This window comes from Aythya fuligula, chromosome 3 (genome assembly GCF_009819795.1).
Source record: "Aythya fuligula isolate bAytFul2 chromosome 3, bAytFul2.pri, whole genome shotgun sequence".
NCBI lineage: Eukaryota > Metazoa > Chordata > Aves > Anseriformes > Anatidae > Aythya > Aythya fuligula.
In genome coordinates this window covers 117,962,414-117,984,496 of record NC_045561.1, presented here as the reverse complement: position 1 = coordinate 117,984,496, position 22,083 = coordinate 117,962,414, and the positions used below count along the sequence as shown (strand labels likewise).

Here is a 22,083-nt window from a genome sequence, read left to right as displayed (position 1 = left end):
GAGACCCCATGGAGACCCCCCCAGGGAATTGGGGACCCCATGGAGACCCCCCCAGGGATTTGGGATCCCCACAGAGACCCCCCCCAAGGGCTTGGAGACCCCATGGAGACCCCCACAGAGACTTGGGGACCCAATGGAGACCCCCCCACACCACCTAAGGGTTGGGGACCCCCTGGAGACCTCCCCCAGGGATTTAGGGACCCCACAGAGACCCCCCCCAAGGGTTTGGAGACCCCATAGAGACCCCTACAGGGATTTGGAGACCCTATGGAGACCCCCCCACACCCCCAAAGGGCTTGGGGACCCCACAGAGACCCCCCAGGAATTGGGGACCCCCTGGAAACCGCCCCCCAGGGAATTGGGGGCCCCATGCAGACCCCTCACAAGGGTTGGGGACCCCATGGGGACCCCCACACACACCCCCAAAGGGCTTTGGGGACCCCATGGAGACCCCCCCCACACCCCAGAAGGCCTTGGGGACCCCACAGAGACCCCCCAGGGAATTGGGGACCCCCTGGAGACCCCCCCAGGGATTTGGGATCCCCACAGAGACCCCCCCCCAAGGGCTTGGAGACCCCATGGAGACCCCCACAGGGACTTGGGGACCCCATGGAGACCCCCACACACCACCTAAGAATTGGGGACCCCCTGGAGACCTCCCCCAGGGATTTAGGGACCCCACAGAGACCCCCCCCAAGGGTTTGGAGACCCCATAGAGACCCCTACAGGGATTTGGAGACCCTATGGAGACCCCCCCACACCCCCAAAGGGCTTGGGGACCCCACAGAGACCCCCCAGGAATTGGGGACCCCCTGGAAACCGCCCCCCAGGGAATTGGGGGCCCCATGCAGACCCCTCACAAGGGTTGGGGACCCCATGGGGACCCCCACACACACCCCCAAAGGGCTTTGGGGACCCCATGCAGACCCCCCCACACCCCAGAAGGCCTTGGGGACCCCACAGAGACCCCCCAGGGAATTGGGGACCCCCTGGAGACCCCCCCAGGGCCTTGGGGACCCCACACAGCCCCCCCCAGGGATTTGGGGCCCCTGGAGACCCCCAGAGCCCACCCCAGGCCCCAGGGACCCCCAGAGCCCCCCCCAGGCCCCGCCCATCCCGCCTAAACCCCGCCCACTCCTCCCAAACCCCGCCCACCCCGCCTAAACCCCGCCCACCCCGGCCAGACCCCGCCCACCCCTCCAAGCCCCGCCCACCCCCGCCCCGCCTTCCGAGTCTTTTTTGGCCGCCCGCGGCCGCCGTAAGGGGGGCGTGGCGGGGAGGGGGGCGGGGCTCCCGCGCGCGCAGCATTCAAACGGCAACGGCAGAGGCTGGGGGGGGGCTACTACGAGGAGTAGAGGTAGGAGTAAGGGGGGGGCTGAGTAGGAGCAGCGGGGGGGGGGGTAGGAGGAGGAGGAGGAGGAGGGGCCCGAGGAGTTGTAGTAAGGGGGCTGGGGAGGAGGAGGAGTAGTAGGGGGCTGAGTAGTAGTAGTAGTAAGGGGGCTGGGCAGGAGTAACTGGGTGTGTAGTAGGGGCTCGAGGAGTAGTGGGGGGCTACGGAGTAGGAGGAGAGGAGGGAGCCCAAGGAGTTGTAGTAAGGGACTGTGGAGTAGTAGGGGGGTGTGGAGTAGTAGGGGGCTGAGTAGTAGCAGTAGGGGGGTTTGGAGTAGTAGCAGGCCCAAGGAGTAGTAATAGGGGGCTGTGGAGTAGTAGTAGTAGGGGCCCGAGTAATAGTGGGGGGCTGTGGAGTAGTAGTAGTAGGGGTCTGAGTAGTAGTGGGTGGCTGTGGAGTAGTAGAAGGGTGTGTAGTAGTAGGGGGGCTGAGGAGTAGTAGTAGGGGGGATGTGGAGTAGTAGTGGGGTGTGGAGTAGTAGGGGGGCCGAGGAGTTGGAGTAAGGGGGTGTGGAGTAGTAGGGGGGCTGAGTAGTAGCAGTAGGGGGGTGTGGAGTAGTAGCAAGCCCAAGGAGTAGTAGTAGGGGGGCTGCAGAGTAGTAGCAGGTTGTGTAGTAGTGGGGGACTGCGGAGTAGTAGTAGTGGGGGGCTGTGCAGTAGTAGCAGGGCGTGTAGTAATAGGGGGCCCAAGTAGTAGTATAGGGGGGCTACGGAGTAGTAAGGGGGTGTGTAGTAGTAAGGGCCCAAGTAGCAGGGGGCTGTGGAGTAGGAGGAGGACCACAGAGTAGTAGGAGGAGGAGGCTTGCAGAGTAGTAGTAGCAGTAGGGAGCCCACAGAGTAGTAGGGGGCTTGCAGAATAGTAGTAGTTAGGGACCTGAGGAGTAGTAGGGCTCCAAGTGGTAGTAGAGGGCCCTTGGAGTAGCAGCAGGGCTGTGTAGGGGCTGAGCCCAGCCCCCGAGGGGGGGGGAGCTCCTCGGTGCTCTCCCCGGGGGGCTGCTGGTGGCCGTGTAGTAAACCCTCTGCTCCCTGTTGTAGGGCTCAGCTTGCAGCCATGGAAGTCCTCAAATCCCAAAACGTGGAGCAGAAGGAGAAGCCTGGTGAGTTACACCCAGGTGTAAGCACTGAGTATTCCTGGGTGATGGTGAATTACACGTAGGTGTAAGCACTGAGGATGTCTGCTCTGGTTGGTGAGTTACACCCAGGTGTAAGCACTGAGGATGCCCGGTCTGGTTGGTGAGTTACACCTAGGTGTAAGCACTGAGTATTCCCAGGCTGGTTGCTGAGTTACACCCAGGTGTAAGCACCGAGTAGAGGTGCTGCCACCTGCTGTCCCCTCCTCGGTGCCTGCTCACCAGCAAACTTTTTTTTTTGTTGTGTGTGATTTTTTTGTGATTTTTTTGTGATTTTTCTTTTTTTTATATGTGTGTGTGTTTTGTCTTCTTTTTTTTTGTCTTTTTTTTTGTCTTTTTTTTTGTCTTTTTTTTTGTCTTTTTTTTTTTCTTTTTTTTTGTCTTTTTTTTTGTCTTTGTCTTTTTTTGTCTTTTTTTTGTCTTTGTCTTTTTTTGTCTTTTTTTTGTCTTTGTCTTTTTTTGCCTTTTTTTTGTATTTGTCTTTTTTTGTCTTTTTTTTTGTCTTTGTCTTTTTTTTTGTCTTTGTCTTTTTTTTGTCTTTGTCTTTTTTTTTGTCTTTTGTTTTTTTTGTGATTTTTTATTTGTGATTTTGTTTTTTGTGTTTTTTGTGTTTTGTTTATTTTTTTGTGTGTTTTGTTTCTTTTTGTGTTTTTTGCGTTTTGTGTTTTTTTTGTGGTTTTTGCATTTTGTTTCTTTTTTCGTGTTTTTTGTGTTTTGTTTCTTTTTTGTGGTTTTTGTGTTTTGCTTTTTTGTGTGTGTGTTTTTTGCGTTTTGTTTGTGTTTTTTTGTGGTTTTTGTGTTTTGTTTGGTTTTCTGGGTGATTTTTTTTTTTCTGGGTGATTTTTTTTTCTGGGTGATTTTTGTGTGTGACTTTTTTTGTGTGATTTTTATGTTTTTTTTTTATCTTTTCCCAGAGCCGGGCGCGGTGTCCGTCACCATCCCGGCCTCCCCCTTCATGCAGAAGCTCGGCTACGGCACCGGGGTCAACGTCTACCTGATGAAGAGGTACAGGGACACCAAACCCCAAACCCTTTGGGCTCCCAGAGCCCTTTTTATTCCAATCCCACAAACCTAAATCGGGACCCAAACTCACATTTCCGACCCAAACTCACGGTTTTTTTCCCCATTTAGGTCCCCCCGGGGTTTATCCCGCTCCCCCTGGGCCGTGAAGAAAATCAACCCCAAATGCAGCAGGACGCAGCAGAGCCTCTACCAGCAGCGGCTGAGCGACGAGGCCAAGATCCTAAAAGGCCTCCAGCACCCAAACATCGTGGGTGAGCCCCCCCCTATTAAATTCGGAGCGCTAAATAACCCCCGATTTGGGTAAATTCGGGTTTCTGCTGCCCGGGGGTGCTGCGGGGAGGAGCAGCAGCGTGGCGATGCCCTCGAGGCGTGGAATTAGGGACGTGGGGTCAGGAAGGGTGTGGGATCAGGTTGTGCCCCCCCCAATGTGCCCATCGAGGCTCCGTGGAGGTGTTTCAGGGCCAGGAGTGTTTGGAGGAGCCGCTCCAGGCTCTTATCTCCCCTCTTATCTCTTATCTCCCCTCTTATCTCTTATCTCCCCTCTTATCTCTTATCTCTCCTCTTATCTCTTATCTCTCCTCTTATCTCTTATCTCCCCTCTTATCTCTTATCTCCCCTCTTATCTCTTATCTCCCCTCTTATCTCTCCGCTCCGTTTGGCGTTCCTCTGCGCCACCCCAAAACGCCGCCTGGCTTCTGGCAGGAATTTGCAAACACACAAAATCTTGACCTTTCCAGCTTTTTTTTTTTTTTTTTTTAAAAAAAAAAGCACATTTATTTTTTCTTTTTTTCCTTTTTTCTTCAAAAAAAAACATTGAAATATCCCCAGGGGGAGATTCCTGCAAACGCCACCTTGTCCCTGTGTCCCCTATTCCCTCCCCGGCTCCTCAGCTGCAGGTGTCAGCCCCACAAATAAATAAAAAAACCAACAAATTCCCCTTTTTTCCTGTTTCTCTGTCCCATGAGGATCGGGGAAAACCCCTCCCCGTGCCCTTTTAGGGGGCGCAAAGCCGAGCTGGGGGCTTTTTGGGGGAGCTCCCCTCGCTCCGTGCCCCAAATCTGGGGCTCGTCCCCAAGCTCGGTGCCACGCAGGTCCCCCACGGCCACCCCTGGGGGTGTCACCTCTCCAGGAACCACCCCACAAAACCACCGGGACGCCTGGGGGTGAATCCGTGCCAGCCCCCAGCCCCCAAAAAACGCCGGTTCCGGCTCCTTTTGTCTAAAAAATGTGATTTTTATTATTATTTTTTTAAGGTTATCGCGCTTTCACCGAGGCCAACGACGGGAGCATGTGCCTGGCCATGGAGTACGGGGGGGAAAAATCCCTCAGCGACCTGATCGAGGAGAGGAACGCCGCCCGCCTCGGCCCCTTCCCCGCCGCCACCATCTTCAAGGTGGCCCTGAGCATGGCGAGGGGGCTGAAGGTGCGTTGTGGGGCCGGGGGGAACAAAACCCCAATCCCGTAGGGGGTGAGGAGATGCTGTGAGTTTTCCTACGAGGTGGGTCGGGGTTGGGAGACGCTCGCAGCAGGGAGCTTGGTGCCGTTTCCGCGCCTCTCCCCGGCTGAGCTGCTGGAAAAAGGTGGTTCTGAGGGCTGTGAGTTTGGGGGAAAGGTGATTTTTTTAGGGTTTTGAACCACAGCACGGCTCCGAGAGCTGCTCCCAAAGCTCCCCGGGGCTTTTCGGGCGCTGGGAGGAAAGCTGGGGCAGGGACTTTGGTGCTGCAGACACAGCTCTGAGCTCCTGAAATAAACCGGTGGCTGCTTCCAAGGGTTTATCCCAAAGAAATTACCCCAATTTTGCACTAAAAAAACCCCAAAAGCAGAGCGGAGCAGCCCGCCCCGCGCCCTGCAAGCGGGTTTTAACCCATCCCCAAATTTTTAACGTGAAACACGAAGGATTTGGTGCTTGGCTCTCTAAACCCGATGGCTCCTCGGTGGTTACGGGTACCCACGGGGGGGCTTTGACATCTTCTCTCTGCCCCCCCTGTCCCCTCCCAGTATCTTCACAACGACAAGAAGCTGCTCCACGGGGACATCAAATCCTCCAACGTGGTGGTGAAAGGAGACTTCGAGGCCGTGAAGATCTGCGACGTGGGGGTCTCCCTGCCCCTGGACGAGAACATGACGGGTAGGGGGGTTTTAGGAGCCGGTCCCGTTGGGTTTTAGGAGCCGTTCCCGTTCCCTTTTGTTTTTAGGAGCTGTTCCCTTTGGGTTTTAGGAGCTGCTCTGATGTGTTTTTAGGAGCCGTTCCCTTTGGGGTTTTAGGAGCCGTTCCCTTTGGGGTTTTAGGAGCCGTTCCCTTTGGGGTTTTAGGAGCCGTTCCCTTTGGGGTTTTAGGAGCCGGTCCCTTTGGGGTTTTAGGAGCCGGTCCCTTTGGGGTTTTAGGAGCCGGTCCCTTTGGGGTTTTAGGAGCCGTTCCCTTAGGGTTTTTAGGAGCCGATCCCTTTGGGTTTTTAGGAGCTGTTCCCTTTGATTTTTAGGAGCTGGTCCCTTTTGCAAGGAGCGATCGAGCTGGAGGCAGAGCCCGGGCACAGCCTCCCAGAAAGGATCGTAGCAGAAGTGCTGGTTTGGGGCCGATTTCAGGGTTCTCTCCACCCAGCCCCCAAGTTTTTGGTTTTTTTTTTCCCCAATTTTGCCTTTTTTTTGGTCCTGAGGACTCAGCACACGCCCGCAGAGGACGCGAGGGGGCACGGAGAGGCAGCGGGGCTGATTTCAGGCCGAGAGGGGGGAGCATTTCCCCTCTCCCAAGGCCACTCAGGGTGCCGGAGGCGTCGAATTGATGGGAATTTGATGGGAATTTGATGGGAATTTGATGGGAATTTGATGGGAATTTGATGGGAATTTGAAGCAAACGAAGGGGGTGGAGGCGGAGGGAACCCGGTGGCTTTGTCCTTCACCCCCAACCGCCTCGGTTTCCTTGCAGTGAGCGACCCCCAGGGCTCCTACATCGGCACCGAGCCCTGGAAACCCAAAGAGGCTCTGCAGGACGAGGGAGTGATCACCGACAAAGCCGACATCTTCGCCTTCGGGCTGACCCTCTGGGAGATGATGACCTTGGCCGTGCCTCACCTCAACCTGGGCACTGGCACCGACGACGAAGGTTGGTGGCCGTGCCTCGCTGCTGCGTTTGCCGGGGGGGGGGGAAAAAAAGCCTTTCTGGAAGTTTCTCCCTGAATAGGATTGGGTTTTTCCGGTCCGCCTCAGCACCGCCAAGGTGCTGGGTCTCCCCTGGATGCAATATAAAAGCCTCACGAATGTTTTTATCTGCACCACCCCAAAAATCCCACAAAACCAGACAGCCCGAATCCATCCGAGCTGTTCTTGGGTGATTTTTGAGGGGGAAAAAAGGAAAACGAGCGCCCTGCCTGCCCGTTTGGCTCTGTACACCCTGCTCCGAAGCTGCTTTGCTTCCCAGGCGTGCTCAGCACCATCCTGGAGCTCATCCCTGGGCTGTTCTCAGCTGTTTGGCTTCGTAACTCTAAACGAGAGGCTGATCGATGACAGCAATTAATCACCACAAACCAGAGCTTTGTAAGAGCTTCAGCACAGATGGAGAGAGCTCCTTGAAACTCAGCTGCTCCTCAGATTCCCATCAGCGTGGCTCCCTGCTCTGGGGGTGGGTTTAAAAGATGTCCCCGAGCCTCAGGGCTGTGCCTGGGCACAGCAAAAACATTTGGAGGCAGCTGATGGGGCAGAGCTGAAGTGGTGCAGGCTGGGCAGGGGCAGCTCTGCTTGCTGCAGCCACTGCCTGCCTTGGATTTTAGCTGCCTGCAGCCCCGGGGCATTTTGCTCACATTTCTGGTGTCTCCTGGCTGCAGCCTTTCCTCCAGCCAAGCTCTGCAGCTCAGGTTTGCCCTGCTGGGAGAAATAAGACAAGCACAGCTTTAACATCAACACCCCTTAAAGAACAAGGAGAAAATCGGGCTCTGAGGGCTGCCGGAGCCCAAGGGAGGTGGGTTCAGCTCGCAGCACGAGCCCTGAGGTGCCCCCCCTCTTTTTCCAGACGAGTCCTTTGACGAAGACGACTTCGACGAGGAGGCGTACTACGCGGCGCTGGGGACGCGGCCGGCCCTGAACATGGAGGAGCTGGACCCCTCCTACCAGCGCATGATCGAGCTCTTCTCCATCTGCACCAGCGAGGAGCCGCAGAAACGCCCCTCGGCCGCTCACATCGTGGCAGCCCTGGAAGCCAGCCTGCCCCCACAGTGACAACCCCGGCTCCTGAGCCAGCGAGGCCGTTCCCGGAGCTGTGTTACCCTCCTAGGTGGTGAAATCTGCTCTCTGCAGAGCCTAAACCTGTTCAGCAATGGCCCTTTTTAGCCCTGGTTTAAGGATGTGCCCGGAGCTCGCTCTGGTTCCCTCAATAAGCTCCACGCTCCGTGCGATGCCCCCCCGAGGCCTTCCCGAAGTGCCCCTGAGCTGTTTAAAACCCTCCCCTGGTTGTGTTTAACTTATCCCCGCCTCTGGTTGATGGTTGTGGCAGACGTTGGAAAGAATTTGTTCTCTAACTTGTGTAATTAGTGCTTTTTTTTTTTAAATCTGAAGGGAAAAGGGGTGCGGGTGGGCAGCACCCCCAGGGAGCAGCTCAGCGCCAGGGGCTGCAGGTTCCTGGACTCAGGGTTAGGAAAGGGGCTGGAGAAGAGCTGCTCCTGGTCCTGTAGGGACCTGTTTTAGCCACCTCCTTTAAAGAGAAGAGCTTTTTGGTTTCCTTTTCTCCTCCGTGCACAGAAAGGAGCCCAAGCAGCAGCGTTTCACACAATTTATTGAGCAGGCAGGGGCAGCTCCCCCTGCACCCCGCTGGGAAGGTTCCAGACCTCGCACAGCAGAGGCTGAGAGAGATCCTGCCCCGAGCCAACTATTTACACCCAGCTCCTGCTCCCCGCCATCTGCGTACATCCAGAGGCTGCTCTGCCCCAGCCCAGCCCTTTACATTCATCTCCTGCACGTTCAGGATCGATTTCCAAGCACAGTGCACATCAAGCTCCCCTCCTAAGCTGCTCACACACACACACGCAGTGCAGAGCTGGGGGCTGAACACCCACGCCTCGAGGAGGAAGCAGCCCTCTTTATATTAAAACTCTGAAAGGAATTAAGTTACTGGCACTAAATTTTTTAACTTTCAGAAGAATTATCTGCGAGCCAAGCAAGCTTCTGCTCGGTTTCACAGCAGGTTCCCAACCCCACCACAACTCTGTACCAACAGGGAAACCTTCCCAGAGCTGGAAGAAGGCAGCAGGAAAGCAGCGTTCAGCCAGGCACCAGCACCACCGAGTTACTTTAAAAACAAAGAATTAGCTCAGCTGGCTTCAGCTCCCCTCGATGTGTGAGAAACGAGGCCGATCAGTTGCTGTGCACGAAGTTGTAGACGAGGAAGCTGGGCGTCCCGCAGTACCTGGTGGCAAACAGCTTCCCGTCGGGCGTGGGGTCGGAGAAGGCGATCTCCTCGGTGCTCAGGTAGCTGCCGTACATGAAGGTGCTCCTGGAAGGAAGGAGAGAGCCGTCAGCAGGCCGCAGCCCCCCTCTGCTCCTTGATTTAACTCCGCTAATTGCCCTGCCCTCGCTGCCGGGAGCTGTCGCTTCTTCAGCCTGGCTCTCACACCGGAGAGGAAGGCTTTGAGGACGCAGTCGGCCCTCCTGGATTCCAGCTTCGGGAACCAGGAGGCGTTTTCAGGTTAGTCCAAAAAAAAAAAAAAAAGCAATTTTAGGCACAGACAGAAATCACCGTGCCTAAGGACAAACACTGGCAGCTCTGGAGGCAGGAGAAACAGCCCTGACTGATCGATTTTCAGAATATTGAGCTCCAGATACAACAGCATCTGGCTATATATTTATAAATCTACATGTATGCCACACTTCAGATGCATATTTAGATGTACAGCGAGCAGATATTACGAGATAAATATTACTACAAGCTCGTGAGATAAATATTATCTAAATATTATCGTGAGATAAATATTATCTAGATAAATATTACGACAGGCTCATGGATAGCCACCAAGCTCAACCTCGAGGCAGGGTTCGAACAGATGGGGGACGCCCTCCTCGTGCTTGATCAGAGCCAAACACACTTGAAAAGCTCCCAATTTCCTGCTCGGAAGAACGTGAAGTGTTTGCTCCGTAAATAAAAACCTCTTCCAGCACGCTTTCTCTCGGAAAAGGCAGCCCGTGGAGCTGTGTGTTCCGCCGTTAGCTTGGCCACCACTCGTGTCAGGCTTCAAACACACCTTTATTTACACCACCAATATTTAGATACATGAATAAATCCGATAACCCCGGGTTTCAACCCACCTGCTAACCCCACCCCAGGACGAGGGGATCTCAGAGGTGCTGGGCAAGAGGAGCCCACACCTTTAGCACGTTGCCTCCGAGCGCTTTCGGCCGCGATCCCCGTTCCCTCCCCGAAAATATCGCCGCCCCTACCCGCTGGGATCCTCCCTGTACCTGACCACGTCCACCATGCGGCGCGCGACGCCCTTCCTGCGGGCCAGCCCGAGCACCCAGATCCTGCTGACGCCGCAGACGGCGGGCTCGGGGCGCGTGGAGCAGCGCCAAGCACGGTGCTGCTGCAGAGGGTCCTGCCCCGGGCTCTGCGCGGCCACCACCGGCTCGGCCAGCACCCGAAACGCCTGAAAGGGACAAGGAAAAGGGTGAAGCTGCTGCTTCCAGTCCCTGAGACCCCCCAGGGGGGGTTTCACAGGGCAGAAAACCCAAAGCAGGGTGAGGTGGAAGCGTGCTCTGTGCAAATCTCTCGCACAGATACCCGCACGAGGTTTTCCTGCGTTTTATTTTTCCCTCTCCTGTGCAAGAACAGGGTTTCGTGTATTATGAGCCCGCAGTTTTCCCCCCTTCCCAATTAATTCCCAAATCACACCTGCTTGATTGACTCAGCCACCAGGCACCCGACAATCGTCTTCTCATTGGACACAAACAGGTAGGTCTTGGTCTTGGCTGGGCAGCTCAGGGCCACTTGCTGAAATCCCAGCTCGTTATCCACGATCTCTCGCACGTCTTCGGCCTGAGGAGAAAGTGAGGGACGCGTCAAGGCCCCACAGTTCCTCAGCTCAGCACAAAACCCCCCCGAAAAGGGCTCACTTCCCTCAAATAATCCCGTGCTCACTCAAGGTCAGGCTTCACGAAGCAGCCACAAAATGTTTTGCAACTTTTTTTTTTGAAATCCCGTGATGCCTGCAGCCAGCCTGGCAGTTTTGTTGTTTTTCAGACAGCCCAAAGCAGGCTCTTCGGGTGCTGTTTTTATTTAAAAAACACTTCCCCATTTACCAAGAGCCCCCTGCCAGCAGCCGTTCCCTCTGCCTGCACCAAGAGGGGGCTCTCACTCGCATCTCCCCCTTGCAGAGCACTCAAGGACTGGAGAGCCCGGGTTGTGCTGGTTATTTAGGGACAAAACAGAGGGGCAGGGGTGGGATGTGCATCCTCAGAGCCCCAAATCACTCACACCAGAGCTGCTGTGACCCCACCGAGCCCCACGAACTGCCAGGGGATGTCTGCTCGCGCGCCGGGGAGCGCGGCCAGCAGAACTCCCCCCGCAGCACAACCCCCCAAAACAAAGAGCCTCGCACCTTCTTGACGGCGTACTTGGGGTCAGCTGGAAGGATCAGGACGATTTTCCCATCCCAGAACTCCGCCACAACCCGCTCTTTCTTCCAGCCCTGCCGCAGAGAGAGGGGGAAAACAAAAAAAAACAACACAGAGTTAGCAGTTTGGCGAGAGGGGAAGTGATTCAGCCGTAAGCTGAGCCACCTCGGCGTGCAGGAACAAAGCCAGGTCGCAGCCATCCGACCTTTGGCTGCAGCTGCACACAGCTCTCACGCTCAGCTCGCTCTTGGGTGACAAAATAGGGCAAAATATTTGCCTGCAGCTGCCTCCCTGCCCCACCTGGGCGGCCGCCCCGGGCCCTTACCACGTAGCGCAGCGCCTCGAGGAACCTCTCGTGGTGCTGGATGTGCTGGGCTTCGTCCTCGGGGCTGCCAGCCGTGTAGATCATCCCGCACGACTTGCAGCCCACGGCCCCGAAATGCCTCTGCCCGGCGTCCTGGGGGAGAAAGGGAGGTGGGATAAAGCGTGGGTCCCGCGGGCTCGGGTTCAAAACCACGCTCGGGCGAAGGAACGAGGGGAGGAAGGGGGTTGGGGCAACAATAATCAGGCTGGAGTGTCTGGTTTCGTGGGAATGCAGGAAGAGGAGCAGAGCTTTTGCTCGTTTGCAGAACTTTCAGGGCTACGTAGCATAAAATCACTCGCAGGGTACAATGAACGCGTTATTTGGAACGAGGCTGGGAGCAGATGGACGGGCGAAACTCCGCGCCAACAACGTAAAACCACACCGCAAAAACAAAGGCGAACCATAGGGGATTTTCTGCCAGTTCTCTTAAAAAAAAAAAAAGAAAACAAACCAGCAACATTTTCACAGCTCTGTCAGAGCGCAGGGAGAAAAGGAACTGGGTGCCAGTTGTGCAGCAGGTTGTTCAGCAGTGGCATGTGCTTGTTAAGGGTTTGGTTTATTTCCCTGCATGCGAGCCCCTGCAGCAGCTCTTTTCCTTTCTCCACGTCCCCTTTTGGGTGTCCCCATCCATCCCCTGTGTCCTGAAGGTGTCCCCTCTGTCCTGAAGGTGCCCGGCTCTCCGTCGGTCCCAATCCTGCCACCGTCCTCTGCCGTGGGCGCAGCCCCGGGCTGGATCCACTCGGGCAGGGTAAAAAATAGGCAGGGACCCGCCTGGGGCAAGGGGGAGCCCGGTTCCTGCTTCTGCCTGCCTCCTGGAGGAGTTTTTGTTCAATATTTCTGGCTGCAGTACTCAGCTCTTCACCCAAATCACGCTAAGTGTTAGCCCCTGGGGGTGGGAAGGGGGGATGCGTAGAGTTAGGGTATAAAGGAAAAGGAAAATGGGGAAAAAGTGGGAAAAAATAGCTCTGCTCTAATATATCAGCGTTATTTAGCACCAGCTCTTCCCAATCTGTTGTATCCTGCCTTATTAAACGCTTTCAAAAAAAAAAAACAAAGACACCCCCTGAGTCCAGTGCACCCCGGGGGAGCCTTACGATGATCATCTGGTCCCTGGAGCACGATTCCTTCGCCCTCTTGCTCTTCTGCAGGCCGTGAGCTGCTTTGGCAGGTGGGCTGGATCCAAAGGGAGAGCTCAGATCGTCCAGAGCAGGCTGCGTCCTGAAAATCAGCACAGAGAAGAGTCAGCCCTGCGGCTTTCAGCAACATTTTGGGAAAACCCTTTGAGGGGAGCGGGCTGAGACACGTTTTTCCCCTGGCTGGTGACCCAGACACGGAGGATTTACAGGAATTCACCAGTTTGTGGCGTGGGTTTGAGCTACAGGGAACGAGCACTGGTTAAAATTGTCAATAATGATGTTTTTTTCTAACCTTACCTTTCGGCTTCTGCGTGGATTGAGGCATTTCTCGAGCAATTTTAAAAGGGGAAATCTTAACTGCTGTGCTGTGACCCCGAACGGGGAGCTCATTTGGAGAAGACACCAAACAACTTCACAGATTTCCATCCTAAAGGGAATTTAGCTAATCCCAACCAGCAGCACTGCCAGACCCCAGCGCTCCCCCTGACCCACGGGAGGAATTTGGAAAGCAAATATTGCCATCAGAGCTCGCTTTCAACACCTCTCCGTGGCACAGCCCTACAGTAGCAGCGAGCTTTGGAAGGTTTGTTTTGGCTCGTTTCTAAGGAATTTTAAAATTTTTTGTGGTTGATTTTTGCATGGTCACAACAAAGCAGGCTCAGGGTGTTTCTCTTATGAGCAAAACGTATCGAGAAGTTGATTTAATAGAGAGGGATTCACATCTCTGGCTCTTGCACGGGAAGAAAAGTCTTCTTCCACCACAAACCTGAGGGTGCAGCAGGAAATTAATCAAAGAAAGGAGCTGCTCAGAAGCAGGGACATCAGTTAGGACAGCTACGCCTCGCCAGGCAGCTAGGAGGCACAGTGCCTGTAGGTAATTTAGCAAGATCTTGCTTTTTACAAAACCAAAAGGCCAACTTTGAGTATTTCCCTGTCCTTCTGGTGCTGGGGGGCTCCAGGGAGGGTCTCACGAGGGCAGAGCAGAGGGGACAGCCAGCACAGAGACTGGAAGTCACCGCTGTTACGGGAACCCCAGCCACAGAGACAGAAATCATATGAATAAAGACATAAAAACCCTTTAGGGGGCCCAAACAGCACCAGTGCTGTGCCATTTTTGGTGATGAACACATCCTGAGACTGTCCAACCTTTTGCTAATGATTTTATCTATTTTTTATCTATCTAATTATTTTTATTTATTAATGACAGTTAAGAGAAATCCTTGATTTCCTTTACAGTTCCAAAAGTGAAGCCTATCAGCTCAAAACCATAGCAAAACCACAAGCTAAATGTACCACGGAGAGCAAACAAACGTGTGTTTCCTTATTCTCGGGCTAGCAGCCACCTAAACCCAGTGCTCCATTTGTTGTTTGGCCTTCCCTTAAGCAAAACAAAACAAAAAAAAACAAGAAAAAAACAACTCCCAAACCTCACAAGGCTGATTTCTCTTCTCTCGGTGCACAGAGACAGAAAGCCAAGCTCCTGTCCTGAGCGTGTGTGTGTGTAAAAACGTGTATTTGTATGTAAATGTATAAAAACTTTTTTTTTTTTCTGCAGATAAGACTCGTCTGGGAGTAAAATTAACTTCTTCTGGGAAGAAGATGAACATACCTTTTCTTGGTAGCAGGGAGAGCACTGAATATGGGGTAGACCTCTGCATTTGAGGATGAAGCTGGAAAAGAGAAGTGAAATTATTGTGCTTTGGTCATCTTTAGCTGCAGCACACGTCGAGGCATGGAAAGAGGAATCCAAGCACCAACGAGACTTCAGAGTGACACGGATCTGGACCCTACAGAGCTTTTAGGATTGCCAGGAAGCTGTCGCTGTTGCAATACATTAAAGTTTTGTTCAGGAGTGGTGTCCCCACGTCCTCACCTCCATGGCACTGCTCAGGGCACCCTGAGCTTTCCCCTGACGTTTGCAATCAGGAGCAGTCACATCCAGCAGAAGTTGCTGCTGTGGTCGTGTTCCTCTGGCTATTAACAGAGTTAATCAAGCACAGGTTTCTAATTTTCCCTTATTTTGGCTAAGGCAAAGTGCTCAGCTGCTCTCTGCTCTCATTTCTGACTGGATTTGCTAACAGACAGAGACTTCTCGGTAATCACAGAAACCTAAGAAAGTGCCTAAGCTGACAAGTGGAGCTGACAGCCTCCAAAACCCAGGCTGTGAGGATGAACCAGTTCTTTCTAGGCTCAGGACACAATAAAAACGTCTCTCGTTAAGAGCAGAAGTGGAAAGGATTCAGGAGTCAGGAAGAAGGCAGCAATAAATAACAAAAAGCCTCCAATTTCCTAGAAATGCAGGAGCGTAGAGGGCCAGGACGCTTCTTGGGAAGGGCCCCAGCAGACAAATAACGCCAGGAGGTTTGGGGGAGAGTGAGGGCAGCAGATTTTTGAACAGGTGGAGGAAGCAGAACCGGGAGCCTTGCAAAGAAAAATGGGGATCAAAGACAGAAACGTGGCCAGCTGCAGAGCGCGAGGCGCCTCGGGACACTGAGAGGGGGCACAGAAATGATGAGCAGCAGGAAAACAGAGCTCACAGCTCCAAAATCAAACAAGCTCCCGTGTGGAGCAAGTGTAAAGAGGGGAAAAAATAAAGGGATAAGCTCAGGAGTGCTGGCAGCTTCCTCGACAGATTAAGTCCAGATGTGCAAGGAGTGGAGTGAGACAAACTTGGCTCCAGCAGGGGGTTTTAAATGCACTGGAGTGCAGGGAATCACAGCAGGGACAGAAATCCACGGGGAAAACGCATCAGGAAGGTGAAGGGCTGAAAGCAGAAAGAGCCAAATGTGAAATAATCTCCTCCTAGAAAGCCACAGGGCCAAGAAAGTGATAACTTTGAGAGGAAGAGCCAGAGGTGAATGCTGCCTGGAGAGGACACAGATGTCAGCCCATGACACCACCTGCAGCGTCTTTTTAGTTCAATTATCAATGAAATAATTACCCGGGAGCCGATCATTAGCTCCATTAAGACCTAAAAGACCTAAAAACTTCCACGCGGTGGAAAGAAAACGCTCGGGTAAATTCTGCATCTTCGGATTGGCACGGAGCGGGCTGACCCAAGGCTATCGGGGCCAGAAAAGGTAACGCTGACAATGGGGAAAAGGGAAAAAAAAAAAGCAGGGAATTGGGAGAAAAACACACAAATTGCACATTTCTGCAAGCTTCCTGGCACACGTTAGGGCGTGCTTGGAACGTGAGGCAGGAGGCCGAGGCCAGTGGCTTGTTTTGCCTTACAAATAAAACACACGAGCAACACATTTTCCTTTTACAGCCTTGGCATTCCCAAGGGAGGAATGAAAGCCTGGCGATTAATTTCTAATTCCTGACAATTTCCTTGTATTAGCGGGGGAAATTTGGCGTAGATAAACCTGCTACAAGAAAATGGGGAAAGCTGGCAGGGCCAAAAACGTCCTGGTCCAATAATTAGCGTCAAAAATTCACCGCCAAGACAAGAAATGCAGGGTGGAGCTCCCTGGGCCGCCACCAGGAATAGATAACAGATGCTCCCGGCCCTGTAGATGGCAGAGAGGGAGGTGGAAGAGATTGATTTAAAAAGCATTCCTAGGCTGGAAAGGGTTGGGAAAAAACAGGGTGAGATAAGGAGGAGGGGAAGCAGCGGGGGAGCCTGGCCAGGAGGGACAGGGCTCGGCGTGGAGGAAGCAAACAAATGATGTCGGGTGACTGAGAGTCAAGATTTAAAAGGAAAAGTGGAAGGATTGGGGTAATTTAGTCCAAGAAGAAGGCAATAGGGGAAAAACTGGGCTTTGGTGAGCAGTAAGGTGAAGAGGAAGGCCTGGTTGGGTACCAGGACAAAACCCAGTTGACGTCTGCTCGCCATGAGCACAGATTTCCGTCGCTTCTGCCCAGCTTTTTGGGACACAAACCCGGAGCACAGCCTGGGAACTCGGCGAAGCTGCTCTTGGGGGATGCTAAAAGACCTTAAAAAGCCTCTTCCACCTCGTTTCCCTGCAGCAAACGTCCAGAGGCCGAGAGAGGTGGGGTGCAACTTACCTTCCCTGTCCCCTCTGTGCGGAGATGGGCTCGGAGGAATAACATCATCCGGCTCCTGGGCTGGGGCAGCGCCGATTTCCTCAGCACCCTGGGAATTAAGACAATTTTATTAGGGTCAAAAAAAAACCTCCCAGCTCTCGGGGAGCAGCTACAGAGCCCCCTGCAGTTTCAGCACCCCTGCCGAGGTGCAAAAAGGAATTAAAATCATGTCTCCTTCCAGCTTTTTTGTCGTCTGCTGACACCTGGCTATTTTTCACCACGGTTCCTTCCTTACCTCAGGCTGAATTCTGAGAGCGTTCCCTATATATTAAGAAAGTTTTAAGTGTTAAATTAATTTAGGTGTCTAATTAAAGCAACGTTCACCTGCCTGCATCCTGACTGTGACCTGAGCAGGGAACACAAGCACTGTTTTAACACCTTATGCACCTTAGCAAACACTATTGCGCCTTACATCCAAATTAAGGGCTGCCTTTCCTTCAAAACTTGTAGGGTTTTTATTTCAATTAAGCAAGAGATTTCCCTCCTAAAGGGAAAAGATCCCTCCATATAGCCTTAAAAAGTGCAGTTTAAGCAGCTCCAGAACGAAACGGTTTTAGGTCTGAAGGGACAAATCCACCAAAAAAAAGGAAAAGGGAGGGAGGAATTCTAAAATCACTGGAAAAATCACTTCTCTGTAGTGGCTCCCCAGCTTGTCAGTCAACATCCTGAAGGATTTCCCTTTATTTAGTTATTTTCACTCTCTCGTGTCATTGCTCTCATTATTTTTTTCTGCCTTGGTCTGCTGTAAGTGTTTGAGAAAGCCCACCTTCTCCAGGCAGTCCTAAAACGCCTGATAATGAACCTTGGCTCTTTCTTACCTCTTCCTCTGCCATCCCTCGAGGCTGACGCCCGCTATGATCAGGGCACGATTGTACAATTTAAGAATTAGGCAATTAAATTACAATTAAAGGAAATAAAGCGTTCGGTGCTTTAACAATCCCGGTGATTCTTTAAAACCAGAGACGTCTGAAGCTGAGGGATTTGTGGGGTGAGTTTTGTTTTGTTTCTTTCGACAGAAACAAACTCTGGAAGCCTCCCACGTAAATTCTATTAAAATCAAAGTTTGCCAAGCTGATTTTTTGCCTTAAACTCTGCTCTTTTCGCATGTTTTTTTCCCAGCCTTGGGCACTCAGCGGGCGAAGCAGCTGCCTCCAGCAGAACGTGAAACCAGATCAAGGCCAAGCTCAGCCCGTGCAGGTTTCCCTGCCCCCCGCTGCCCTCCCTGCTCCCACGTGGCTTTGATGCCAGAATTTGGTGAGGAAAAAACGCCCCCGGGTGTCACAAAGTCGTCTGGGGACCTGCTCTGAGCTCTGCGTTGGGGCATTTCTGTGCCACCCTTCCCTGTCACACCTAAGCATCGTGTCAGGAAGCGAGGTCCACACCCCGAGCTAACCAACCCTCCTCCAAATAATAAAATAAAAATAAACAGTGCTTAAAAAAACGCTTAAAAAAAAAGCAGGGCCATACGTTAGCACGAGATATACGTTAAAAAAACAAACAAAAAAAACCCACAGAACAGTTAAATCAGGCACCAGGAGTATTTTCACTGCTGGCACAAGGGGTAAGGGTTGCTTACGCCTCTCCAGCGAGCTCCTGCGAGCTCTCAGCTCTTCCAAGAGGCCAGCTCGAAGGAGTTTGGTTTGTCACAGGGTGAGAAATGCGGGCTTGCCTCCGAGAGGGGAGCCCCGAGCCAGCGTCTGCTGGGAAACCCTGGGGAGAAGACAGCCAGGGAGCAGCCCGAGGTGGCTAGCGCCTCCCGATTACAGCACCCAGCCCTAAAAAAAAGGCCCTAGAGAACCAGAAAATGGGTTGGTTTTTTGGTGAAAACGTGGTGCAAGGGAGCTGCCCTTCCTTTTTCAGGACCCTCTGAGGTTCCTCACCAAGCTGGCTCAGCCCACATCACCAGGACGTGTCCCTCTGCCACCTACCACCTTCTCTGCGTCGCTGTCACCTGCAGCAGGAGACTCGGGGGGGCTGGAAGGGACAGCAGGGGTGCCCCCCGTGCTCTGCAGGGACACTTTTCCTTCACACGCTGCACTTTTCCCTTCCTTTCCGTGCCTCAAATCCTCTCCGGGCTCCTCATCTCCCTCCTGAGGCGCAGCAATCCCGCTCTGGGAACCCCCCACCTTGGGATTTTCGCTTGGAGGTGCCGAATGAGCTGCGCCAGCTGCCCCCGCCGGGCTTCTTTCCGCAGCCCCGGGGGGAATTTGGGGAGATTTGGGCTCTCCGGGGGGTTTTTTAGAGCGCGACCTCTTCCCGGGGGAAAAAAAAGCCGCCCCCGCCTGCAGCTTCAAGGCAGGCTTCACCGTCAGGCTGAGCACTCGGAAGGGCGAGTCCATCTTCTTCTTCACCAGGCAGGGAGCGTTCTCCTTCTCCACGCCGCTTTTCGGAGCCGGGGGGGGCGCCTTCACCTTCTTCACTGCTGCTTTGGGGAGGTTTTTTGGGGCGTTTTTGCCGTGTTTGGTGCTTGTCGCAGCCCTGGCGCTGGTTTTCCCGCTGAGGTTCGTGCTCCTGCTCGCATCCAAGCCACCTCCAGCACCCTTCCCCTCCCCAAAAAGCAGCTTCCCCGCCAGCTGCTTCCTCTCCAGCAGGGTGAGGTACCGCTTCTCCTTGCTGTAGAAAGACACCACGGGCACCAGGGGCTGGCAGGAGGATTTCGGGGCCGATTCCGATTTGGGAAGGTTGGCAGCTTGCAGGGGGGACACATCCAGCCTCCTGGAGGGCGCTGGCTTTGCAGGATCAGCCTCATTTTCCTTCTGCTCGTCCCCAGAGCCCGGAGACCACTTGATTTGGGACGCACACCAGTGCCTCCGGCACTTCTTGCGCGGTGACAGCCCGGCGAGGAAGCCCAGCGGCCCTCTCCTCACCGGGGTCTCAAAAGCAGAGGCTGGGCTGCGAAAAGAAGTGAAAAGCAAACATTTTGGGTGCAATTCCGAGCTTTCCAGCTCTTATTTCGCTCAAATAACTCTTTAAGTTTCACCCGGCCGAGCTGCTGTACCTGTAAGTGCCCATAAAAAACACAGACCTCAGAAAAAACACCGCAACCTTGCCACTCTCTGTGGGTTTTTTTAAACATCAAATCAATTCCTGGACCAAAATGATCAAAACTCCAAGCGTTTTGCTCTCTGGAGTGCTACCGACACCTTCAGCACCACCCAAAATGAGGAGAAAAGCCCCAATTTCCTTCACAGCACCTCTCTCACCTGCCCCTGCTTGCAGCCGACCTCGGGAATTTGCCCTCCTGCTGCCTCCCTCCTCCTCAGCTTTTTTTTTTTTTTTTTAATTTTCAGCTTTGCATTAAAAGATTTGGAGGGTTTTGGGGGGATCTAACTCACCCCTCGGGCAGAAAACGTTAGTCTGGGTTCTAAAAGAAAGCATCAGGTTGGTTTTATGAGGAAAAATAAAGATTTAGGAGGGGTTAATGGACCTGTCAGGGGGGCTGTGGCTCTTTTGTTTTTTAAAATAAAGCATTAGATTGTGGGTTTATTAGGAAAATAAAATGTTTAGCAGGTGTTAAACACACCTATCAGGGGCTATGGCTCCTTTGTTTTTAAAATAAAGCATCCAATTGATTTTAAGAGGAAAATTAAAGATTTAGGAGGCGTTATCGGACCTGTCAGTGGGGCTGTGGCTCCTTTTTTTAAAAAAAAATAAAGCATTAGGTTGATTTTATGAGGAAAATAAAAGATTTAGGAGGGGTTAAACACACTTATCAGGGGGAATGTGGCTCCTCTGTTTTTAAAATAAAGCATTAAATCGATTTTATGAGGAAAATAAGGATTTAGGAGGGGTTAACGGACCTGTCAGGGGGGCTGCGGCTCCTTTTCTGCGGGGTGCGCGTGGCCATGGCTCCGCCGGGGCGCCTAGAACACGATTTTAGTGGGGTGAGAGAGATTTTGGGTTAAAAAAGGAACAAATTGGTAATGAAGGAAGGGAAAGGGGAGGCTGGGGAGGAGGAGGGGCGCGAGCTCCATCCCATCCTGCTGTCCTGGGGAGGGTGAAACCCTACAGCACCTCAGGGCAGGGTTTTGGGGTTTCCCTGCCCGGAGGGAACCCAGCAGGGTTCCTAGACCCCAGATCCATGATCCAGACCCAGAGCAGACCCCAAAACCAGACCCCAAACCCCAGACCCAGACCCTAGACCAAGACCCCAACCCCAGACCCGTGATCCTAAACCCCAGACCCAGGTCCTAGACCCCAATTCCCTGACCCGAGACCCATGATCCCAGACCCCAAACCTAGATCCTAGACCCAGTTCCTAAACCCCAGACCCAGGTCCCAGACCCATGATCCCAAATCCCAGACCCCAGTTCCTACAGCCAGGTCCTAGACCCCAAACCCAGCTACAAGACCCCAGACCCATGATCCCAGACCCCAAACCTCAGACCCAGATCTTAGACCCCAGTTCCCAGACCCCTATTCCCAGACCCCAAACCTTAAACCCAGGTCCTACAACCCAAACCCCTGACCCAGGTCCTAGACTCCAGACCTATGATCCCAGACCCAGTCCCCTAGAACCCAGACCCCACACCCCAGACCCATGATCCTAGTCCTCAGACCAAGACCCATGATCCCAGACCCAGCTCCTAGACCCCAAAACCAGCTCCCAGACCCCAAAACCAGTTCCCAGAGACATGACCCTAGACCCCAAACCCTAGACCCAGGTCCTACACCCCAGATCTATGATCCTAAACCCAGTTCCTAGACCCCAGACCCCCAAACCCAGATCCCAGACCCTAGTTCCCAGACCCCAAGCCTTAAACCCAGCTCTTACACCCCAGACCCACGATCCTAGACCCCAGACCCAACTCCTCGACCCCAAACCCAGCCCCTAACCCCCAGAACCAGGCCCCAGACCCCACACCTCAGCCCCCAAACCCCAGCCCCTGACCCCAAAACCCCAACCCCAGACCCCAAATCCCAGCCCAGCCCCCAAACCCTGGCCCCAACCCCAGATCCTGACCCAGACCCAGGCCCAGGCCCCAGACCCCCAAGAGCCCCGATCCCAAACCCCAGACCCCAAACCCCGACCCCAAATCCCCCCCCCCCGGACCCCCTCCCCCCGCCCCCGCTCTCACCCCGCCGCCACCGCTCCCGCGCCTCAAACCCGCGCTGCTTCTCCCGCCCGCCCGGCCCCCCCTCCCCATTGGCCCATCTCCTTGCCACTCAACCCGCCTCGCATCGCCATTGGTCAAGCGGCTCTCTGAACCCGCCTCGCTCGCCGTCCGGCCAATCAGGTAGCAGAGCTCGCCTGATGGCCTGAGGGAGACTCCAACTCCCAGCGTGCCTTGCGAGCGCGGGGCCGCCTCCGGGCGGTGGGAGCGCGCGGTGCATGCTGGGACTTGTAGTCCGAAGGTGGGCAGGCCCAGCCCACCCGCAGCTTATTACTGGCTCATAC

General features: G+C 53.8%; 2 protein-coding genes across 2 annotated transcripts; one reads left to right on the top strand and one right to left on the bottom strand.

The window, feature by feature from the left end:
- The first annotated feature begins 1,303 nt into the window (after positions 1–1,303).
- PBK (PDZ binding kinase) lies at positions 1,304–8,050 on the top strand. The gene is made up of 8 exons (XM_032184954.1): positions 1,304–1,357; positions 2,425–2,486; positions 3,434–3,524; positions 3,651–3,793; positions 4,796–4,965; positions 5,541–5,670; positions 6,466–6,642; positions 7,546–8,050. The coding sequence occupies exons 2-8, from the start codon at positions 2,441–2,443 to the stop codon at positions 7,749–7,751; spliced, it is 963 nt and encodes a 320-aa protein (XP_032040845.1). The 5' UTR covers positions 1,304–1,357; positions 2,425–2,440; the 3' UTR covers positions 7,752–8,050.
- Positions 8,051–8,318: 268 nt separating this feature from the next.
- On the bottom strand, positions 8,319–20,534 carry ESCO2 (establishment of sister chromatid cohesion N-acetyltransferase 2). Its single transcript, XM_032184968.1, has 10 exons — positions 20,486–20,534; positions 18,614–19,577; positions 16,647–16,734; positions 14,245–14,305; positions 12,594–12,717; positions 11,461–11,592; positions 11,120–11,209; positions 10,414–10,557; positions 9,984–10,168; positions 8,319–9,021 (listed from the first exon to the last, which is right to left on the bottom strand). The coding sequence occupies exons 1-10, from the start codon at positions 20,530–20,532 to the stop codon at positions 8,883–8,885; spliced, it is 1,974 nt and encodes a 657-aa protein (XP_032040859.1). The 5' UTR covers positions 20,533–20,534; the 3' UTR covers positions 8,319–8,882.
- Between the last annotated feature and the right edge of the window lie 1,549 nt (positions 20,535–22,083).